Source organism: Nerophis ophidion, linkage group LG09, assembly GCF_033978795.1.
Source record: "Nerophis ophidion isolate RoL-2023_Sa linkage group LG09, RoL_Noph_v1.0, whole genome shotgun sequence".
Lineage (NCBI taxonomy): Eukaryota > Metazoa > Chordata > Actinopteri > Syngnathiformes > Syngnathidae > Nerophis > Nerophis ophidion.
The window spans coordinates 34,710,749-34,733,230 of NC_084619.1; the positions used below are offsets into that span (position 1 = coordinate 34,710,749).

General features: G+C 38.0%; 2 protein-coding genes across 4 annotated transcripts in view; one reads left to right on the forward strand and one right to left on the reverse strand.

Annotated features, from left to right (window-relative positions):
* Window positions 1-659: 659 nt before the first annotated feature.
* Window positions 660-3,217, forward strand: nkx6.2 (NK6 homeobox 2). The gene is made up of 3 exons (XM_061910886.1): window positions 660-1,241; window positions 1,874-2,046; window positions 2,244-3,217. Exons 1-3 carry the CDS (start codon window positions 821-823, stop codon window positions 2,493-2,495), a joined length of 846 nt encoding a protein of 281 aa, XP_061766870.1. The 5' UTR covers window positions 660-820; the 3' UTR covers window positions 2,496-3,217.
* Window positions 3,218-4,192: 975 nt separating this feature from the next.
* LOC133559275 (inositol polyphosphate-5-phosphatase A-like) overlaps window positions 4,193-22,482 on the reverse strand; it is a 453,585-nt gene continuing 435,295 nt past the window's right edge. For 2 of the 3 annotated variants that reach the window (XM_061910884.1, XM_061910882.1), the window contains 2 exons: window positions 11,640-11,676; window positions 4,193-6,015 (listed from right to left, as the gene is read on the reverse strand). In XM_061910884.1, the coding sequence (XP_061766868.1) occupies window positions 5,966-6,015; window positions 11,640-11,676 (87 nt within the window). In that variant the 3' untranslated portion in view covers window positions 4,193-5,965. Of the gene's footprint in view, window positions 6,016-11,588; window positions 11,677-22,482 lie in introns of all 3 variants that reach the window. The other variant, XM_061910883.1, reaches the window with a different exon arrangement.

Below are 22,482 nucleotides of genomic sequence, written 5' to 3' on the forward strand. Positions count from 1 at the left end.
ACCACACATTTTGTTTCATGAATGCTCAAATAACTGCGCTTGATGCGATGTTATATTGCGAAAAATCCAATGTGAAAATAATGACGTCATTAAGATCTATATTAATTAAGCACAAGGTCTTAATTGACTGCATGGTCTGCCACATTCAAGTTACCTCTGTGAATCTGCAACTTTTACACATTAGTAAAACAAATGTACGGTTTTAAAGAACTTTTAGCAATTAAATAGGTATTACTGATAATAAATAATTTAATGTTATTTTTAATTGGAGACGTTTTGGTGCGATTGTTATTAAATATTAAGCGGCTTTACAGCAAAATTGTAAATAATAATAAGCGTGTAGTTTTTCAACAAACGAAATAATAATGACATGAACTAGCCTTTTTTTAATATGCCGGCCCGTCCTAATAAATCCAATTCTTAAGCGAGACGTCCTCTCGGTTTATGTCAACTGGAAGCTCCTTTTTTCGACAGCACGTCGAGGCATCACAAGCCCGCCAAAGCCTTAAAGCGAGTCAGCGGCCGGGACTTTGCCTCTCGTCCAATCAGAACACAGCAACCCTCGGCCTCGTCCAATGGGAAGGCCGCGCGTGCAGGTGGTCGCGCTGTTATCAGAGGCTGACTGGTGACGGCGCGGGAGAGTCCACGCTCGCTTCTGGTGAAAAAGCCCACAAAACATCTGCAGACTTCCCCTGACTTCTTCGCCCCGGGAGACATTTCGGAGAAGTTTCCAGGATAACTCCATTAACTTTTTTTTTTTTTCAAGTCCCTACTTTTTTTTTTTTTTTTTTTTTGATCCGAGCGAGAGTGGCGGTGACAAATGTTAGCGGTGGGGCAGATGGAGGCTAACCGGCAGAGTGCTTTCGTCCTGGGCAGCACCCCGCTGGCGGCGTTGCACAACATGACCGAGATGAAGACGTCCATCTTCCCGTACGCGCTGCAGCAGAGCCCGGCGGGCTTCAAGGCGCCGTCGCTGTCCAGCCTCAACTCGCATTTCTCGGGCGCCACCCCGCACGGGATTAGCGACATCCTGGGGAGACCGATCACCACCGCCGGGCAGCTGCTGTCGGGCTTCCCCAGGATCAACGGCCTGGCCACCAGCGCCGCGGCCGGGATGTACTTCAGCCCGGCGGTGTCCAGGTACCCCAAGCCGCTGGCCGAGCTGCCCGGGAGGGCGCCCATCTTCTGGCCGGGCGTGATGCAGGGCTCCCCCTGGAGGGACCCCCGTGTGCCGTGTCCGTGTAAGTCTTTTATTTGCGTTTTTATTCTGTTCCATGCAAAATGTAACAAACATCCACAAATAGTTGAAATGTGCATAACAAAATACTGCCATTCATGCTTTTTTTTTTTTGGCATATATTGTTTGCTTCTAACACATTTCAAAATATTATAATGTTTGGCCATATTTACACCAGATAAAAATTTTAATTAAATGTATTAATTTCTCATCATTATTATTAAAATTCACCTTAAAATAAATGAAACTAAAATGCAAACATTTGCAGTGTGATGAAATAATAATTAAGGAGAATTTGATATTATTGTTATGGTTTATTGCTTGCATTTTATGTTGGAAATTTGCACATTGGATTTATATTCGAGTTTTTTTTCCTAATTGTCATGTTTAGCATTAAGTTTATGGTTTATTGCTTGCATTTTACGTTGGAACTTTTCACATTTGAGTTTGTTTTTCATTATAATTTAATTGTCATATTTGGCATTATTTTTATGGTTTAATGCTTGCATTTTACATTGGGACTTTGCACATTTGAGTTATATTTGAGTTTGGTTTTCATTTTAATTTAAATGTCATAGTTAGCATTATTTTTATGCATAACTTCTCATCTTCCTCTCTCTGCTTTTTTTTTTACAGCTCAGTCCAGTTTAATGATGGACAAAGATGGCAAAAAGAAACATTCCAGGCCTACTTTTTCGGGACAGCAGATTTTCGCACTGGAAAAAACCTTTGAGCAGACCAAATACCTGGCAGGTCCAGAGAGAGCCAGGTTGGCCTACTCCTTAGGAATGACAGAGAGCCAAGTCAAGGTAAGGCCTGCATAGGATTTAAACTGGTCACCTCTGCAGCGGACATTTTTTGTCACTTGGGAATTAAAAAAAAAAAACTTTGTTATGCAAAACAAATGTCAACTGCAGAGGACACTAGTACCATGTATTAATATAATAATTATTATCATTATTATTGTTGTTATTATTTGCTGAGCATGGCCTTCTGCTTCCACTAGGTCTGGTTCCAGAACAGGAGAACCAAGTGGCGGAAGCGACACGCGGCAGAGATGGCCTCGGCCAAGAAGAAGCACGACTCGGAGACGGAGAAAATGAAGGAGAGTTCGGACAACGAGGAGGACGACGAGTACAACAAACCGCTGGACCCCAACTCGGACGACGAGAAAATCACGAGACTCTTGAAAAAGCACAAAGCCGGCAGCAACTTGGCCCTGGTCAGCCCCTGTAGCAACAGCTCGGACACTTTGTGATAGCCGCCACCTTTCTTAAAGCTGCAGTCCAGAGAGAACTCGCACTCTTTGTGAGCCCATTTCCACCTGACATGAACAAGAAGAAGACTCCAGCGGACAAACTGCTGACTTGTGGAGTTTTACGTTGAAAAAAAACAACAAACTATGAACTTGTGTCATTCTGCAGATTTTGGGATCATTTTGAAACATTCATTTCCTGTCACATATTATTTGGACTTTGGGAATTTTATGCACATTTTTTATTTTTTTTTGACATGTTATTATTTTTGATGAACGGAAGCAACACTGATCCGGATGTTTCAAATGTCAGGTGTGAACGGGCTCTGATGCTTCTAAAGCTCAGTTAAAGCAGGGTACCCACTGTCCTAAAAGGCGAGAGAGGAATAGAAAATACGTACAGCCAGATTGTATTGTATATATTTTTTACAAATAACTTATGTTGCAAAAGAAGACTTTTATTCCCTCCTCCACGCGCTTATTTCTTCACAAATACATCCACTCATGCTTCATTTCTGCAACTTCTTCCTTTTAAGTCTGCACACACTTGAAGATGCTGTAAATATGCGGTGTAAAAAAAACTGTAATTGACACACTTGGGAGAGCATTTTTTTGTTGTTGCTTTGAAATAATATTATTGCTTATAGAGGAAGGAAAAAACAACAACACTTTGTATCATAAATAAATTATTTAACAAACTTTTCTTTTAATATGGTTTTTGTCTTAATGTATGGGCTTAATATATATTAAAGACACATTCTTGAAATTCCTTAATGTCATTATTGGTAATGCAAGTTAGATATGGATGTGGATTAAAAAAGTACATTTCTTCATACAGTATGGTTAAAATTAATCTCAGATTTTCATTAAACTAATATCCTCTAATAACGTTCAATTTGTAGTTTAATGACTTTTAAAGGCAATTTTATTGCACAGGCTCTAAATGTTCAACCAATAGTTCTTTTAAATTAACAGCAACATTTCAAAATTACAGGGATTGGAAATATGAGTTCAAATGTAAATATTATATATATATATATATATATATATATATATATATTAAGTCAAGCTTTTATACTTTAAGGAACTGCAAAAAAATGTCCACTAATTTGCTACCAAATTTTATGTGTATAAAAAAAGAGCGTTAGGCCGAGGCATTGAGGCGCGCCCCCTCTGTGCGTCATAAGGTACTGCAGCCTCATTAACGCCGCCATAATGAAGCCCTTATTAGTAAACATCTTTGTTACAAATAAAAATTAACTAACTTGTTCGTTAATTAAATATTTAAATTCATTTTATTGTGGTATAAAAATAAATAAGGTGACATTTTGCTTTTCTCCAACTAATTTAACGATGCTTTTATTGTTCATTCATAAATTATAATCATCTAAAATGAACTGTGTTATTAAAAAAGTAACTTTTTGCATTTCTATAAATAATTTACCACTGGTTCTCTACAGTAGACAATATATCTGAAATAAATATATTGTAATATAATGAAAGGATTGTGTTATGAAAATAAACAAGATGATATTTTTAACATGAGTTCCATATGGTATTATTGCTTCAGAAAATATCATTAACACATTTTTTATCGCACAAAAAGATGTAAATTAAATTAGTATTTTATTTCAGTGAATACAAAATAATTTGTTTTGCAATATTATAATTTCATAGAGAAAAGAAGCGTGACAAAGAGGTGAATATCTCTAATGTTGTTTATTGCTTGACAACTGCATCACTTATAGAGGCCATGCAGGCCATCCACAGGGCTAAGGAATCAAATCTCTATTTGCTTTTCAGAAGGAGTGAAGGAAAACTGCGTCTTATATCCTAAAGTCAGCTCAAGATGAGCAGCAGGAAGAAAAAACAAGTATGTTTTTACTCCCACCTTTAACATTTCCAATCACAAAAAAAACAAAAAACATAAAATCCTTGAGTAGTGATTTGTGAAACAATCTGACAAGTGAACGCAGGTAGTGTAATAAAGTCCATCATCCAGAACAACAAAACAATCATGTACAAATACTCTGTTGTTGTTGCAGGCTACATGGAACGCAAATAAAAGCAGATTCTTATTTAGAGTTTTTTTTTTAAACATATCATTTTTACACTTCATTTCTGTATACTTGGCACCATATTGCAGTAACAAAATTGGCAACAAAAATGATTTCTTTTCTAAAGGATACCCACGCCTACCTAAAATATTACATTCAGAAATATAGAAATAAGTTAGAGTTAAGAATAACAATGTGATAACGTGAGATTGCTCTATATGATCTTATACACTTTTCGTGGTTCTATGGCACGGCTTAAAACATTCTTGGACAGGCGATAATTCTCCCAAACAGCATTTGGTAAGGAGAAAGACAACTTATCTCTTTAAAAAGTATAGAAAATAAAATGAGACTGATGTGTCAGGCAAACAAAAACAAAAAAGTCACACACACACGTATACATACATACCTATATATATATATATATATATATATACCTATATATAATATATATATATATATATATATATATATTAATATACAAATGCATACACATATATATATATACATACATACATATATATACACACGTGTAAATACATACATATATTATACATATATGTTTATACATTTGTGTGTATGTATATATATATACACACACACATAATTAAATATATATATATATATATATACATATATATGTATACATACATATATTTATGTATATTTATACATGTATATATATACATATATGTATATATTTGTATATTTATAGATGTATGCATATATACATACATATATATATTTATACATGTATGTACACTGTATATATATATATATATGTATATATTTGTATATTTATACATGCATGTGTACATATATATATATATATATATATATATATATATATATATATATATATATATATATTCATATAAAGATATTGTGAGACTTGTTGTAGAAGCAGTAACAACTCTAAAGTGATACTGTACAAATAACTAACGATATAGACACACATCTTATTTTGCATTGCACGTATTTGTCTTTAAAACACTTACATGTGTGCACACAACAAGTTTGTGTAGCAGGACTGATATTTGTGTGAAGATTTAGAGTTTCAAGGCCCATCCAGCGTCCATCCTCATCTTCTTTTTTTCTTTCCCCTAATGCAGGGGTTAGGGAAAGGGGGGGTGCTGGGGGTTGCATGGCAACGGTGAGGTCAGCGATGTGTGTCTTGTCTGGAGCCGGGCCCTCGCTCTCGGGTGCTGGTCCACATTTCAACAAGTGTTTTATGGAGAGGAAGGGGAAAAAAGGGGGAGGTTTCAATTGAATGAAGTGTGAAGAGGACAAGTCAGCACTGCTGGAAAGTTTGTATTGGTTCTTCTTCTTCAGTGTATGCTTGTGGAAAGTGTGTGTGTGTGTGTGTGTGTGTGTGTGTGTGTGTGTGTGTGTGTCTCTCTCTCTCTCCTTGTGTTCTCACAGAGGCGCTTCACAGAATATATTCTCCCCCCTTTGGAAACAATTCCCTGTGGGGTGAAAGAAAGGAAACGTCTTAAACTAACAAATAAATACATAAATAAATACATATGTCAATCTTCTTGAATGCAAGCTCAAGTTTGTGGTTTTAAGGTTGTGCATTTTAAGTCATTATGTGAGCGTGTCACACTTATATGGACAAAAGCATTGGAGCACAGCTCTTTATTGAATGAAATGAATGTTCTGCTCATTATTACATTTAAAACGCTCCAAAGCGTTTTTTATTTTAAACGGTCATTTCCGTTCAAAATTTTGCATGGGGAAATAAAGGAGAGTTTCCGAAAATTCTGATGAAAAGACCCTGATGTAGCCCAGCAGTGTCAGCATAAGCTGTGCAGCTTGGCCAGGATTTTTGTTAAAATACATGCAGATTTTTTTTAACAGGAATGCGTCGTGAAAATAGGGCTGCAAAATGGTAGTTTGGTGGGGAAAAACTTGAAGCCCATTTTTTCCTTATCAGTCCATAAATAACATTGTTTACCACACATTGAATTGGAAACTGGTTAAATTCTGTACAAGACAATAATAACCTATTATCAAAACTATAATTTGCTTCCCAAGCGTTCAACCCTTCGGCTTATACACAAATGCGGCCAATCTATGGAGTTTTCTTTGCTAACAGCTAAATGTTGGGATTGGACTAAGCAACAAAATTCACCTTTAGGAAACTGTACAATCGCGAACTGTTTCCAAAGAACATGGAAGAAGAATCATGACAAACATCTTGAACCTATTAAAATGGGAGAAAAGAGACATCAATGACATTTTAACTTTGTTTGATCAGCGGTTTTGCTGGCACCGGTTGGAAACAATTAAGACATATAAATAAATATTTACCAAATCTTTCTGTGTAAATTTCTCATTTCACAACGTACTGTACATATCTGCGGCTTAAAAGTCTGATGCGGCAAGCATATAAAAAACTAGAATTTATTGGGTACATCTTATATATCAGTGTGGTTTATAGTCGGGAATATACGGTAAATCCTAGGGATGTACCGGTATCAAAATTTCTTGGTACAATATTATCACGGTATTAGACCCATGGTACGATATCATTGTGGTATATGTAAAAAAAAAAAAAACTAAAAATGTAACAGTGTGTAAAATGAAGTGGCAATAATGTTTAGGATCAGGGTCTCTGCAGGTTTCAACATGTGAAATTTAAGACATTTTAAGACTTTTTCAAGACTTGAAAATAATTTAAGACCCTTTCACGACCATACGAACAAAAAAATACAGCGACAAGGTAAAATCTGAGGTGACGTTTTAGCGTCCTCAAAAATCAAAACATTTCAAAGCGAGACTGAAGTTTATGCGTATTTTAAATAAAAGTAACGTCGATTGCTTTTTAAGACTTTCAAAATCGTATTTAAAACCTTTTAAGAGATTATAGGAGAATTTTAGACAATTTAAGGCCTTAAATTCAAATAATTGGATCTAAGGCTTTTTAAGACCCCCACGGATATCCTGTAGAACAGTGGTCCCCAACCGTTTTGTAAAGAAATACAACCATGTGTGCTTACGGACTGTATCCCTGCAGACTGTATTAATATATATTGATATATAATGTATATATTGTGTTTTTTTATGTTGATTTAATAAAAAAAAAAAAAAAAACAATAAAAAAAAAATGAAAACAATATATATTTCTTGTGCGGCCCGGTACCGGGCCGCAGCCCGGTGGTTGGGCACCACTGTTGTTGAACACAAACATAAGGTTCATATGATCTAATCATATTATTAATACAAACAAGTATATGTATGTGTATATATATATATATATATATAAATATATACACATACATACACATACACACACACATATATATATATATATATATATATATACACATACATACACACACATATATATATATATATATATTATATATATATTTATATATATGTCTATATATATATATATATATATATATATATATATATATATATATATATATATATATATATATATATATATATATATATATATATATTAGGGCTGTGAATCTTTGGGTGTCCCACGAATCGATTCAATATCGATTCTTGGGGTCACGATTCGATAATATATCGATTTTTTCTATTCTATTCACGATTAAAAAACGATTTTTTTCCCGATTTAAAAGGATTCTGTATTCATTCAATACATAGGATTTCAGCAGGATCTACCAGTCTGCTGACATGCAAGCAGAGTAGTACATTTTTGTAAAAAGCTTTTATAATTGTAAAGGACAATGTTTTATCAACTGATTTCAATAATGTAAATTTGTTTTAACTATTAAACAAACCAAAAATATGACTTATTTTATCTTTGTGAAAATATTGGACGGTTTGTTCTCAAGCTTATGAGATACGATGCAAGTGTAAGCCACTGTGACACCTTTTAATTTTTATAAATCTCTAATGATAATGTCAATGAGGGATTTTTAATCACTGCTATGCTGAAATTATAACTAATATTGATACTGCCGTTGATAATATTAATTTTTGTTTCACTACTTTTGGTTTGTTCTGTGTCGTGTTTGTGTCTTCTCAATTGCTCTGTTTATTGCAGTTCTGAGTGTTGCTGGGTCAGGTTTGGTTTTGGAATTGGATTGCATTGTTATGGTATTGCTGTGTAGTGTTTTGTTGGATTGATTAAAAAAAACAAAAAATAGATAAAAATAAAGTAATTTAATTTTTTTTAAATAAAAATAAATACATCGATTATTAAAAATTAGAATCGATTCTGAATCGCACAACATAAACGATTCGATTTCTATTCGAATCGATTTTTCCCCACACCCCTTATATATATATATATATATATATATATATATATATATATATATATATATATATATATATATATATATATATATATATATATATACACACACAAATACGTTTAATACTTAAGTGTCTTTAAAGTGACAATATAAACATTGAGTGTAACAAATGTAAAACAGTTATGTTCACGTTAGTGTCTTTCAACTCTTAATTTCAGAGAAACAGTGTCCCCTGTAGTGGACATTTTATATCACTTTGGAAAATGCTGATTTTTAGAAAAGTTAGCTGACAATTTAATGTTAAATAATGTAAATACCTGACAAATTGTTGCTTGGCCAACCTTGGCACCAAATATATATTTTTCGGGTGAAGGTTTACAAAGTATCTTCTCATAATACTAATGTTCCCTGCGGGGCAGTGTCGACCACTCCAGACGAAGGGGCCGATTTTTCCTTGCAGCAGGGTTTGTTTTTCCTTAAGTTAGCAACATAAGTCACTAAGTTATGGATGGATTTGAAAGAAAACGTCAGGTAATGACCAATTAAACAATCCTTTCTCTTTCCTTTTCCCACTCACCTACTTCGCACACTCGCGCTAAGCAGGGAATTCTAGGTAATGTAGTTTACTTTCAGACAGGCCAATTAAAAAGTGCCAGCAAAAAACTACACTGACCAAGTTTTCATTTTGTACCGTCACGGTATTATTGTGATGATTTGGATACGGCACTATTTCCAATACGGTTAAAGCCCTAGAAAATAGAGAAAACTAAGTATTTCCATTTAGTGCCTAAAAGCGTTCACTTGGACAAATACGATAAAACACAGCTATGATGGTGGTTGAAGACCACCCTCAATCATCGTCATCTTGGCTACAGAGCGTAAAAGGGACGGAGTAACTTGAGCCCGCAAGCTTCACTGACTCACGGTTACTCAAACCCCACACGCTTCATTCACTCATATGTATTCAAAACCCACAAGCTTCACTGACTCACAGAGGTAGTCGAAACCCACAAGCTTCGCTGACCCGAGTTATCGACAAGCTCATGAGCGTCCCTGAGTCATGTGTACTCCAATCCCATACCAGTACTCTAAATCCACAAGCTTTACTGACTCATGAGTACTGAATTGATTACCATGAATTGATTAACGTGGACCCCGACTTACACAAGTTAAAAAACGTATTCGGGTGTTACCATTTAGTGGTCAATTGTACGGAATATGTACTGTACTGTGCAATCTACTAATAAAAGTTTCAATCAATCAATCAATACTTCAAACCTGAAAGTTTCATTTACTTACAAATACTTGAAACCCGCAATGCCACCAACGCCATCCATCCGTCCATTTTTTACTGCTTGTCCCTTTCGGGGTCACGGGGGGTGCTGGAGCCTATCTCAGCTGCATTCAGGCGGAAGGCCTTTACACCCTGGACATGTCGCCAGCTCATCACAGGGCCAACACAGATAGACAGACAACATTCACACACTAGGGCCAATTTAGTGTTGCCAATCAACCTATCTCCAGGTGCATGTCTTTGGAGGTGGGAGGAAGCTCGAATACCCGGAGGGGAGCCACGCAGTCCACCAACTCACAAGTCCTAAAGTTTCATCGGCTTATAAGTTCCTGAAAACCAATTAGTGAACAGGCTTTATTTACATTGGAAGAGAAGATGGTCAATTTTGCACATTTTCAATGTGTACAAACTTATTTTATTATGATATTGTTAAATCCTACTGTAAGGTTGCAGTAATGTTTGGATTGTTATTTGCTTTTAACGAGCAACTCCAGTGAATCAATGACCGGATTCACTTCAAGGAAACGGGGCAGCACGGTGGACCAGGGGTTAGGGCATGTGCCTCACAATACAGAGGTGGGTTCCCTCTGGGTACTCCGGCTTCCTCCCACCTCCAAAGACATGCACCTGGGGATAGGTTGATTGGCAACACTAAATTGGCCCTAGTGTGTGGATGTCTGTCTATCTGTGTTGGCCCTGCGATGAGGTAGCGACTTGTCCAGGTTGTACACCACCTTCCGCCCAAATGCAGCTAAGATAGGCTCCAGCACCCCCCGCAACCCCAAAACGGACAAGCGGTACAAAATGGTTGGATGGACTTTAAGGAAACAAAATCGAGTTTCCCACCACTATTACCAGTTACTAACAAAGTGCAACTTTTCAAAATAAGAGTCTCCGAATAAACATGAATAATAATTAACATGTCTAAAATCAAATCATTTATAGTTAGTACACTACAATATGCACACTAAGTATGTGTGGGGTTTTATTGACGTTCTTTAATATCATTTTAGCCGCAGAGACAGCTGTGTTTATTTTATAAATAACATTTGACGCCTTCCGCCCGATTGTAGCTGAGACTGGCTCCAGCGCCCCCTGTGGCCTCAAAGGGAATAAGCGGGAGAAATGGATGGATGGATGGCTAATAATAAACAAATGAGCTATTATGGCTAACCTGCACATGCTGATATGTAACTACAGTTAAATTGGCACTTAAGTAGTATATTTGTATATACACACAAGTATACTTGCTGCCATGTTTATGGTAATATTCCCTCAATATGCAGAATAACAATAGATTTTACTTGAGGGTTTCAGATAGTAAAGTAAAGCATCTTTTACATTGATGAGTACAATGATCAATACAGCGTGTCAATGCTTTTGTCCATATATGGTATTTCAAAACAATCCTCTTCAAATGGGATTAGTGTGTCCAAAAGTGATTGAAACAACAAAATAAAGAATAATGAATAAAGATAAGAAAGAAAAAATGAATATTTACCACGACATCACTGCACCACACAACACTTGTGCTTATTTGCATTAGGTTTACCTGCCCCCGCTGTTATTCGGAAGGACAGGAAGACAGGCTGGCAGGGGGCAGAGACAAATCACAGTTAGAGGAGCACAAACTAGCCAGAAGAAAGCAGTTCCTGAAGACTTTATTATGAATGTCCCGTTCGACAAGTGGAAGCTCTCGTTGCCGCCGTGTGACTTAGAGGTTAAACTCACATACCAGAGGCCGTGTGTTTTGGAGCCCAAGCGCTAACAATATGGGACATTTTTTAAACATAGCCAACTGGGATTTCAGCACCAGTGTGTGGCTGAAAGGTGACGGCCGCCGCAGTATGTGCCTGCTGGGGTCACCTCGCATACACACGCCAGCGCCTATGTCGCACCGAGTCCTGATGAAAGACCCGACTTGAGGCGCCTTTTCTTTCAGCGCGAGGGCTGATGTCTGACAGGGCGCACACTGAAGCGACCGCTTCACAGCGTGGGGCTGCTCGTCTTACACTCGGCTCCTCTGCAATACATTTGTTAGCAATATATGTCATACAGTATCATCGATACTGGAAATACTGGAAGTCACATGGCAGACGTCAGCACCACTGGAACTTAATGTGGACTTATATTACATTTATATACTGTACATATACATATATATATATATATATATATATATATATATATATATATATATATATATATATATGTATATATATGCAAAAAAGTATTTAGTCAGCAACCAATTGTGCAAGTTCTCGCACTTAAAATGATGACAGAGGTCTGTCATTTTCATCATAAGTAAACTTCAACTGTGAAAGACAGAATGTGAAAAAAAAATCCAGGAATTCACATTGTAGGAATTTCAAAGATTTTATTTGCAAATTATGGTGGAAAATAAGTATTTGGTCAACCATTCAAAGCGCTCACTGATGAAAGGAGGTTTTGCCTCAAAATCTCACGATATATGGCCCCATTCATTCTTTCCTTAACAGGGATCAATGGTCTTGTCCCCTTAGCAGAAAAAAAAAGCCCCAAAGCATGATGTTTCCACCCCCATGCTTCACAGTAGGTATGGTGTTCTTGTGATGCAACTCAGTATTCTTCTTCCTCCAAACACGACAAGTTGAGTTTATACCAAAAAGTTATATTTTGGTTTCATCTGACCACATGGCATTCCCAATCCTCTGCTGTATCATCCATGTATCCGTTTTGGTATAAACTCAACTCGTCGTGTTTGGAGGAAGAACAATATTGAGTTGCATCCCAAGAACACCATATCTACTGTGAAGCATGGGGGTGGAAACATCATGCTTGGGGCTGTTTTTTCTGCTAAGGGGACAGGACGATTGATCCGTGTTAAGGAAAGAATGAATGGGGCCATGTATCGTGAGATTTTGAGCCAAAACCTCCTTCCATCAGTGAGAGCTTTGAATTCTTGACCAAATACGTATTTTCCACCATAATTTACAAATAAATTATTTAAAATTCCTACAATGTGAAGTCCTGGATTTATTCCCCACATTCTGTCTCTCACAGTTGAAGTTTACTAATGATGAAAATTACAGACCTCTGTCATCACTTTAGTGGGAGAACTTGCACAATCGGTGGCTGACTAAATACTTTTTTGCCCCACTGTATATATATATATATATATATATATATATATATATATATATATATATATATATATATATATATATATATATAAAACATAAAAATTAAAATTGACAAAAATAAAAAATTAACAAAAAATAAAAATATATATATATATATATATATATATATATATATATATATATATACAGGCATACATATACAGTATGAATAAATATATGTATATGTATATTAAGGGTGTGCATCTCTACCCTTAAAATGGCAATCCACCATGAATCTCGATACATGGGTTATGATATGATTCACTAACAATACTTTTTAAAACTTTACGATTTGTTGCAGTTGGAATCTTTGCATGATGAAAAGAAAATTCAACATATCACGTCAGAACGATGTCATGTGTTTATTTTTTTTAAATAGATACAAAACAGACGGTTCGTGGATTGATTTTTTTATTAGCAAATAGTAGAACCATCAACTTCAAGGCATTGAAATCCATAAAGCTAATGGAAAGAAGATGTGTGAGTTAAAAAAATGCACATTTTCATTAGAGCTGTAAATAAATGTTATTCTGTTAATTCTTAGTTTAGTTGTATTTGTATTTGTTGTACAAAACGCAAAACCAGTAAAGTGGGCACGTTGTGGAATTTACAAATAAAAACAGAATACAATTATTTGCAAATCCTTTTCAACTTATATTCAATTGAATACACTACAAAGACAAGATACTTAATGTTGGAACTGATAAACCTTTTTTAAAAAAAATCTAATTGTCATTAACTTAGATTTTAATTGCAGCAACAGATTGCAAAAAAGTTGGCACAGGGGCATTTTTACAACAGTGTTACATTGTCTTTCCTTTTAACAACACTCAGTAAACGTTTGAGATCTGAGGAGACCAATTTTTTAAGCTTTTCAGGTGGAATTATTTCCCATTCTTGCTTGATGTCCAGCTTAAGTTGTTCAACAGTCCGAGGTCTCTGTTGTTGTGTTTTACGCTTCATAATGTGCCACACATTTTCAATGGGAGACAGGTCTGGACTACAGCCAGGCCAGTCTCGTACCCGCACTCTTTTACTACGAAGCCACGCTGTTGTAACACGTGCAGAATGTGGCTAGGCGTTGTCTTGCTGAAATAAGCAGAGGCGTCCATGAAAAAGACGTTGCTTGGATGGCAACATATGTTACTCCAAAAATTGTTTGTACCTTTCAGCATTAATGGTGCCTCCACAGATGTGTAAGTTACCCATGCCTTGGGCACTAATACACCCCCATACCATCACAGATGCTGGCTTTTGAACTTTGTGCCTGGGGAGGCCCGGATGGTTCTGTTCCTCTTTGGTCCAGAGGACACGACGTCCACAGTTTCCAAAAACAATTTGAAATGTGGACTCTTCAGACCACAGAACACGGCGGGAACAGCGTGGCGCTGTTGGGAGAGTGGCAGTGCCAGCATTCTGAGGGTTCCTGGTTCGATTCCCACTTTCTACCAACCTCGTCACGTCCGTTGTGTCCTTGGGTAAGACACTTCACGCTTGCTCCCGATGGGTCGTGGTTAGGGCCTTTCATGGCAGCTCCCGCCATCAGTGTGTGAATGGGTGAATGTGGAAAAACTGTCAAAGCGCTTTGAGTATCTTGAAGGTAGAAAAGCACTATACAAATATAACCCATTTACCATTTAACACTTTTCCACTTTGCATCAGTCCTTTTTAGATCAGCTCGGGCCCAACAAAGCGGGCAGCTTTTCTGGGTGCTGTTGTTAAATGACATTCGCTTCGCATAGTAGATTTTAACTTGCACACACAGATGTAGAGACGATCTGTAGTTACTGACAGTGGTTTTCTGATGATATCCTTTACACACTGATGTTGCTTTTTGATGCAGTACCGCTTGAGGGATTAAAGGTCATAGGCCTTGCAGTGATTTCTCCAGATTCTTTGGAACTTTTGATGATTTTACGGACCGTAGATGGTGAAGTTCCTAAATTCCTTGCAATAGCTTGTTGAGAAATGTTCTTAAACCGTTCAACAATTTGCTCACGCATTTGTTCACAAAGTGGTGACCCTCACTCCCTCCTTGTTTGTGAATGACTGAGCATTTTTGGGAAGCTGTTTTTATACCTAATCATGGCACCCACCTGTTCCCAATTAGTCTGTTCACCTGTGGGATGTTTCAAATAAATGTTTCATGAGCATTCCTCAACTTTCTCAGTCTTTTTCTGCCACTTGTGCCAGCTCTTTTGAAACATGTTGCAGGCATCAAATTCCACATGAACTAATATTTGCAAAACATAACAAAGTTTACCAGTTCGAACGTTAAGTATCTTGTCTTTACATCTATTCAACTGAATGTACGTTGAAAAGGATTTGCAAATCATTGTATTCTGTTTTTATTTACGATTTACACAGCGTGCTAACTTCACTGGTTTTGGCTTTTGTATATTGTTAAATATTATTAGTATTAAACTTGGTCAAAAGACTGAAAGGTTGAAATATTCACGAATGAATCAAATCTATTGACTGGTTCATCGACATGAACGATAAGTTTGTTTGTATTGGAAGCGTGACAGTGATGAAACATTTACATCTTAACCAACTCAGAAACAGCGGCAGCTGGGCACAGAGTGGGTGTGCATCTCCTCTCTTCTCTGACGAGATTGCAATGGACTTCATTGCGATTATACAAACCCCGTTTCCATATGAGTTGGGAAATTGTGTTAGATGTAAATTTAAACGGAATACAATGATTTGCAAATCATTTTCAACCCATATTCAATTGAATGCACTACTAAGACAAGATATTTGATTTTCAAACTCATAAACTTTATTTTTTTTTTTGCAAATGTTAATTAACTTAGAATTTCATGGCTGCAACACGTGCCAAAGTAGTTGGGAAAGGGCATGTTCACCACTGTGTTACATCACCTTTTCTTTTAACAACACTCAATAAACGTTTGGGAACTGAGGAAACTAATTGTTGAAGCTTTGAAAGTGGAATTCTTTCCCATTCTTGTTTTATGTAGAGCTTCAATCGTTCAACAGTCCGGGGTCTCCGCTGTTGTATTTTACGCTTCATAATTCGCCACACATTTTCGATGGGAGACAGGTCTGGACTGCAGGCGGGCCAGGAAAGTACCCGCACTCTTTTACTACGAAGCAACATTGTTGTAACACGTGGCTTGGCATTGTCTTGCTGAAATAAACAGGAGTGTCCATGATAACGTTGCTTGGATGACAACATATGTTGCTCCAAAACCCGTATTGACCATTCAGCATTAATGGTTTCTTCACAGATGTGTAAGTTACCCATGCTACGGGCACTAATACACCCCCATACCATCACAGATGCTGGCTTTTGAACTTCGCGCCAATAACAATCCAGATGGTTATTTTCCTCTTTGTTCCGGAGGACACCACGTCCACAGTTTCCCAATATAATTTGAAATGTGGACTCGTCAGACCACAGAACACTTTTCCACTTTGCATCAGTCCATCTAGATGAGCTCAGGCCCAGCGAAGCCAACCACATTTCTGGGTGTTGTTGATAAATGGGTTTTGCTTTGCATAGTAGAGTTTTAACTTGCACTTACAGATGTATCGACAAACTGTAGTTACTGACAGTGGTTTTATGAAGTGTTCCTGAGCCTGTGTGGTAATATCCTTTACACACTGATGGCGGTTTTTGATGCAGTACCACCTGAGGGATCAAAGGTCCGTAAAATCATCGCTTACGTGCAGTGATTTCTCCAGATTCTCTGAACCTTTTGATGATTTTATGGACCGTGGATGGTAAAATCCCTAAATTCCTTGCAATAGCTCATTGAGAAATGTTGTTCTAAAACCGTACAACAATTTGCTTACAAATTGGTGACCCTCGCCCCATCCTTGTTTGTGAATTACTTAGCATTTCATGGAAGCTGCTTTTATACCCAATCATGGCACCCACCTATTCCCAATTAGCCTGCACACCTGTGGGATGTTCCAAATAAGTGTTTGATGAGCATTCCTCAACTTTATCAGTATTCATTGCAACTTTTCCCAACTTCTTTGTCACGTTTTGCTGGCATCAAATTCTAAAGTTAATGACTAATTGCAAAAAAAAAATGTTCATCAGTTTGAACATCAATTATGTTGTCTTTGTAGCATATTCAAATGAATACGGGTTGAAAATGATTTGCAAATCATTGTATTCCGTTTATATTTACATCTAACACAATTTCCCAACTCATATGGAAACGAGGTTTATACTTACAAGCACAACAAAATTCAGTGGACAGGGGACCACGTGTGAGAAAAAGCTCACAGCAGCACCACTTGTACATTGAGAACATTAGATTGTTACAAGCTTTCTTTAAACATCCCCCAAAATAATTAGTAGGTTTGTCGCTAGTTGCTATTGAGAAAGGAAGTCACTAAGAGGACTTGGATAGATAAGTTGATAACACTGCGCTGAAGCGTGTTAGTGTGTGTGAAAAATAAAGATGCAAGGACCCGCCTTACTTTACTTCGGATTTGTTTACACTGTGTGGTGCCTTCCATGGTTGACTAAATTTAGGCACAATAATTTATGGATTGGTCTGTGATTGGTTCTTTCGATAAGAATTACCCCAATCAGATTTACTCTAATAATGTCAGGCCGGGAGGAAACAAGTGTATTATTATGAAAAAATAAATATAGAGTAGTAAAAGGGGAAATATAAGTGTGAGATATGTCAAGTGTGGCATGAGAAAGGGTTAAATTGCGTGACTCTCATTCTGAAAGCATGAGGCTTGGCAGCTCTGGGTTCGATCTTTAGCACAATTAACAGTGTAGTAGATAATGTGATTACCTCACAGGATTTGCGGCTAAGTTGGAGCTAGAAGACTTTAAAACCAGTGTCCTATAGTCTTGCCACTTGGTAGGTCTGCTAGCATTAGCATCCTTAGCTAAGACGGCGTGGCGAAGTTGGTAGAGTATTACTGGTTTAATCCCCACCTTCTACCATCGTAGTCACGTCCGTTGTGTCCTGATGGGTCCCGGTGAGCGCCTTGCATGGAAGCTCCCGCCATCAGTTTGTGAATGTGTGTGTGATTGTGGAAATACTGTCAAAGCGCTTTGGGCTCCTAAAAAAGGGATAGAAAAGCGCTATACAAGTACAACACATTTACCATTTTAGCTCCCTCATCACCGGCTTGAGTGTCTCGATGCCGTCACAAAAGGTGAGTGCTCAGATTAATTGTGCTGCCCCTATTTTATTGCTGCTTTTCAAACTCTCAGATGGCAATACTTTAATCCAACTGACCATTAAAAAAAGTAAAAAATTCTAACGTTTTACCACACTTGAAAAATTTGGGGGTGCATTGTTTCTCTCGGTGCTGTCTCCTATGTTGCTCTGTCGTTGTCATTCGTAAACGATAACGGTACGCTCGTATTACGTCATCACAGAAGTATCGCAAAATTCGAGCGGCCATATTTTGTATCAGATCTACAATGAACCGCTTTGTGACTTTCCAACCGGACATCGACCGATCCATACGTTATATATATTGATTCAAAGGTTCACCAAATGATGTATTCATAAATCTACAGTTAAAATCGTCTACTTGTTTGTACCGGTTAAAATTTTTATACCCCAAATATATATATATATATATATATATATGTAGGTGTGGGAAAAAATCACAAGACTACTTCATCTCTACAGATCTGTTTCATGAGGGGTTCCCTCAATCATCAGGAGATTTTAATGGAAGCATTCACATACAATGGTTTATATAGAGCACAGAGTGGGTGGGTACAGGCAGGCGTAGGGTGTGGTGATTGGCTCATGTGTTACCTAGGAGGTGTTTCCGTTTATGGCGGCATGTTGAAATGATTTCACTGCGCTTGTTGAGAGATGATAGATCTGGATGATATATAATAAACAGTTTCTCTTTTAAGCATAGGTTGCATCTTTTATTACCACTGTTGTAAGGTGTGCTGGATGCAAGAATTTGCCATGTTATTGAATATTCAACATTATTGTCTTTGAGGTTCCAAATGTGTTTGCTGAGTTCTGTAGAATTCTGCAAAGTCTGGTTTCTAAAGGAGGCGTTGTGATTATTCCATCTTGTTTTGAACGCTCCTTCGGTTAATCCTACGTACGTGTCGGATGTGTTAATGCCCTTGCGTATTACCTCTGCTTGGTAAACGACTGATGTCTATAAGCACCTTCCGTTGAGAGGGCAATCAGGTTTCTTGCGACAGTTACATTCATTATTGGTTTCAGAGTCGTTTAGTCTGGGGGTAGGCAGTCCTTTTGCAATTGCTTTGTTGTGGTTTGAAATGATTTGTTGCATGTTATTCATACAGCTGTAGCTCAATTTAATGTTGTTCTTGTTGAATATTTTTCTTAGGGTGTTGCCTTTGGGGAAGTGTTTGTCGATCAGAGTGAGGAACTTGCGGCCGATGTTGGTTGAGACGTCTTTGCTGAATGGCGGATTGTACCAGATGATGTTGTTTCGTTTTCTGCTCTTTTTTGGTTGGTTTCCTGGGGTGGGTTCATAGGTGAGGGTGAAGTTGTATCCGCTTTCATCAAGGGCTTTCTGGTACGGGGGGGTTGCTTGGTCGAATTCAGCTTTGCTGGATGACAGCATCGATAGTCTTTTATTAATTCCGGTAGGTATTCTTTTCGTGGTGGTGGGTGGGTGGTTGCTGTCGTGGTGCACGTATTGGAGTGTTGTGTTGGGTTTCGTGAATGGTTGGTAGCTGTTATTTCTCAGGTTGAAAGTGACGTCGAGGAAGTTGACGGTTTGCTTGTTGGCTTCACTCGTGATCCGTAGGCCGTTTTCTTTGAAGATTTGGCATATGCGCTTCTTGGTGTTCTCGCTGCTCCTTGGCGAGGCGCGGCACACTGCCAGTCCATCATCACGGTAAATACCAAGGTTCAGGTTGAGGCTAGCAAGCTGGGAGAGGAGGAAACTCCCAACGAGTTCGCACGTTTCTGCGCCGTCAAAACTCCCCATAGTAACGTCAAATGTTGAATTGTTCTTTTTTTGCCATGGTGTACTGTTGTGGATGAGTATGGAGTTCTTTGCGTGGATGATGATGTTTCTTTCGTTGCCTGTGATTGAGTCGTAGTCCGAGGCGAAGTTTAGTGCTTGGGTCAGTAGGTCTTGCGTGATGGAAGGGTAAAATTATTCGATGTCGAAGGAGATAAAGTTGTGTTGTTGTTTGTCTTGGATGTTGTTGAACCATTTGATTACTGCTGCTGTATTTCTCCATTGGTTGAGTGGTGTTTTGTCCTTGATTTTTGCGTTGATTCTGTCCAGGATTATTTTGCAGATTTTTCCTATTTCGGATTTATTTGGGTTTATTAGTCGGCATGTTGGGTAATTTGCGAAGTTGGGTTTGTGGTCCTTCAATGTGATGAAGGCTTCTTTGTTGGCTGTGGTGTCCACCCTGTCCTCAATGTCCAGTTCGGTTGCGATCCGCTTGTTTTCCAGGTGGATGTTCTGTAAAGTGTTGGGTTGCGCTTTTTTGTATGATTTGGTGATGCTTTTGTCCAGTAAAGAGTTATGTTCTGGAATGTCCATTCTGTAGAAGTTTGTGGTTTTATCGGCGGCTATGATGAGGTTGCTTACTTTCTTGATGCGCTCCGTGTCATTTTTCAGCTTGGTGAGGAATGGGTTGCGGGCTGGCTTAAATTTGACTGATTGTATCATTTTGAGCATGTCGTTCTCAAAGTCCTTTAATTCCTTGACTGTGGGTGGGTTCTTGGTAGATTTGAATCCGTAAGTTTCCTTTTGCGTTCCTTTTGTTTCAGGGTGGAGGAAAAAGTGTGCTTTCCACCGCATCCTTCTTAGGAAGTGTTCCGTCTTTTCTATGAGTCTTTGCTATGAGTCAAAGAAAACGGCCTACGGATCACGATTGAAGCCAACAAGCAAACCGTCAACTTCCTCGACGTCACTTGCAACCTGAGAAATAACAGCGACCAACCATTCACGAAACCCAACACAACACTCCAATACGTGCACCACGACAGCAACCACCCACCCACCACCACGAAAAGAATACCTACCGGAATTAATAAAAGACTATCGATGCTGTCATCCAGCAAAGCTGAATTCGACCAAGCAACCCCCCGTACCAGAAAGCACTTGATGAAAGCGGATACAACTTCACCCTCACCTATGAACCCACCCCAGGAAACCAACCAAAAAAGAGCAGAAAACGAAACAACATCATCTGGTACAATCCGCCATTCAGCCAAAACGTCTCAACCAACATCGGCCGCAAGTTCCTCACTCTGATCGACAAACACTTCCCCAAAGGCAACACCCTAAGAAAAATATTCAACAAGAACAACATTAAATATAGCTACAGCTGTATGAATAACATGCAACAAATCATTTCAAACCACAACAAAGCAATTGCAAAAGGACTGCCTACCCCCAGACTAAACGACTCTGAAACCAATAATGAATGTAACTGTCGCAAGAAACCTGATTGCCCTCTCAACGGAAGGTGCTTACAGACATCAGTCGTTTACCAAGCAGAGGTAATACGCAAGGACATTAACACATCCGACACGTACGTAGGATTAACCGAAGGAGCGTTCAAAACAAGATGGAATAATCACAACGCCTCCTTTAGAAACCAGACTTTGCAGAATTCTACAGAACTCAGCAAACACATTTGGAACCTCAAAGACAATAATGTTGAATATTCAATAACATGGCAAATTCTTGCATCCAGCACACCTTACAACAGTGGTAATAAAAGATGCAACCTATGCTTAAAAGAGAAACTGTTTATTATATATCATCCAGATCTATCATCTCTAAACAAGCGCAGTGAAATCATTTCAACATGCCGCCATAGACGGAAACACCTCTTAGGTAACACATGAGCCAATCACCACACCCTACGCCTGCCTGTACCCACCCACTCTGTGCTCTATATAAACCATTGTATGTGAATGCTTCCATTAAAATCTCCTGATGATTGAGGGAACCCCTCATGAAACAGATCTGTAGAGATGAAGTAGTCTTGTGATTTTTTCCCACACCTACATATTGCGCTCTACCACGGTATCGAGCACTATTCTCTGGATAATCCAATCAAGACATATATATATATATATGCATATTGACATATATATATATATATATATATATATATATATATATATTAGGGACGGCGTGGCGCAGTGGGAGAGTGGCCGTGCGCAACCCGAGGGTCCCTGGTTCAAATCCCACCTAGTACCAACCTCGTCACGTCCGTTGTGTCCTGAGCAAGACAATTCACCCTTCCTC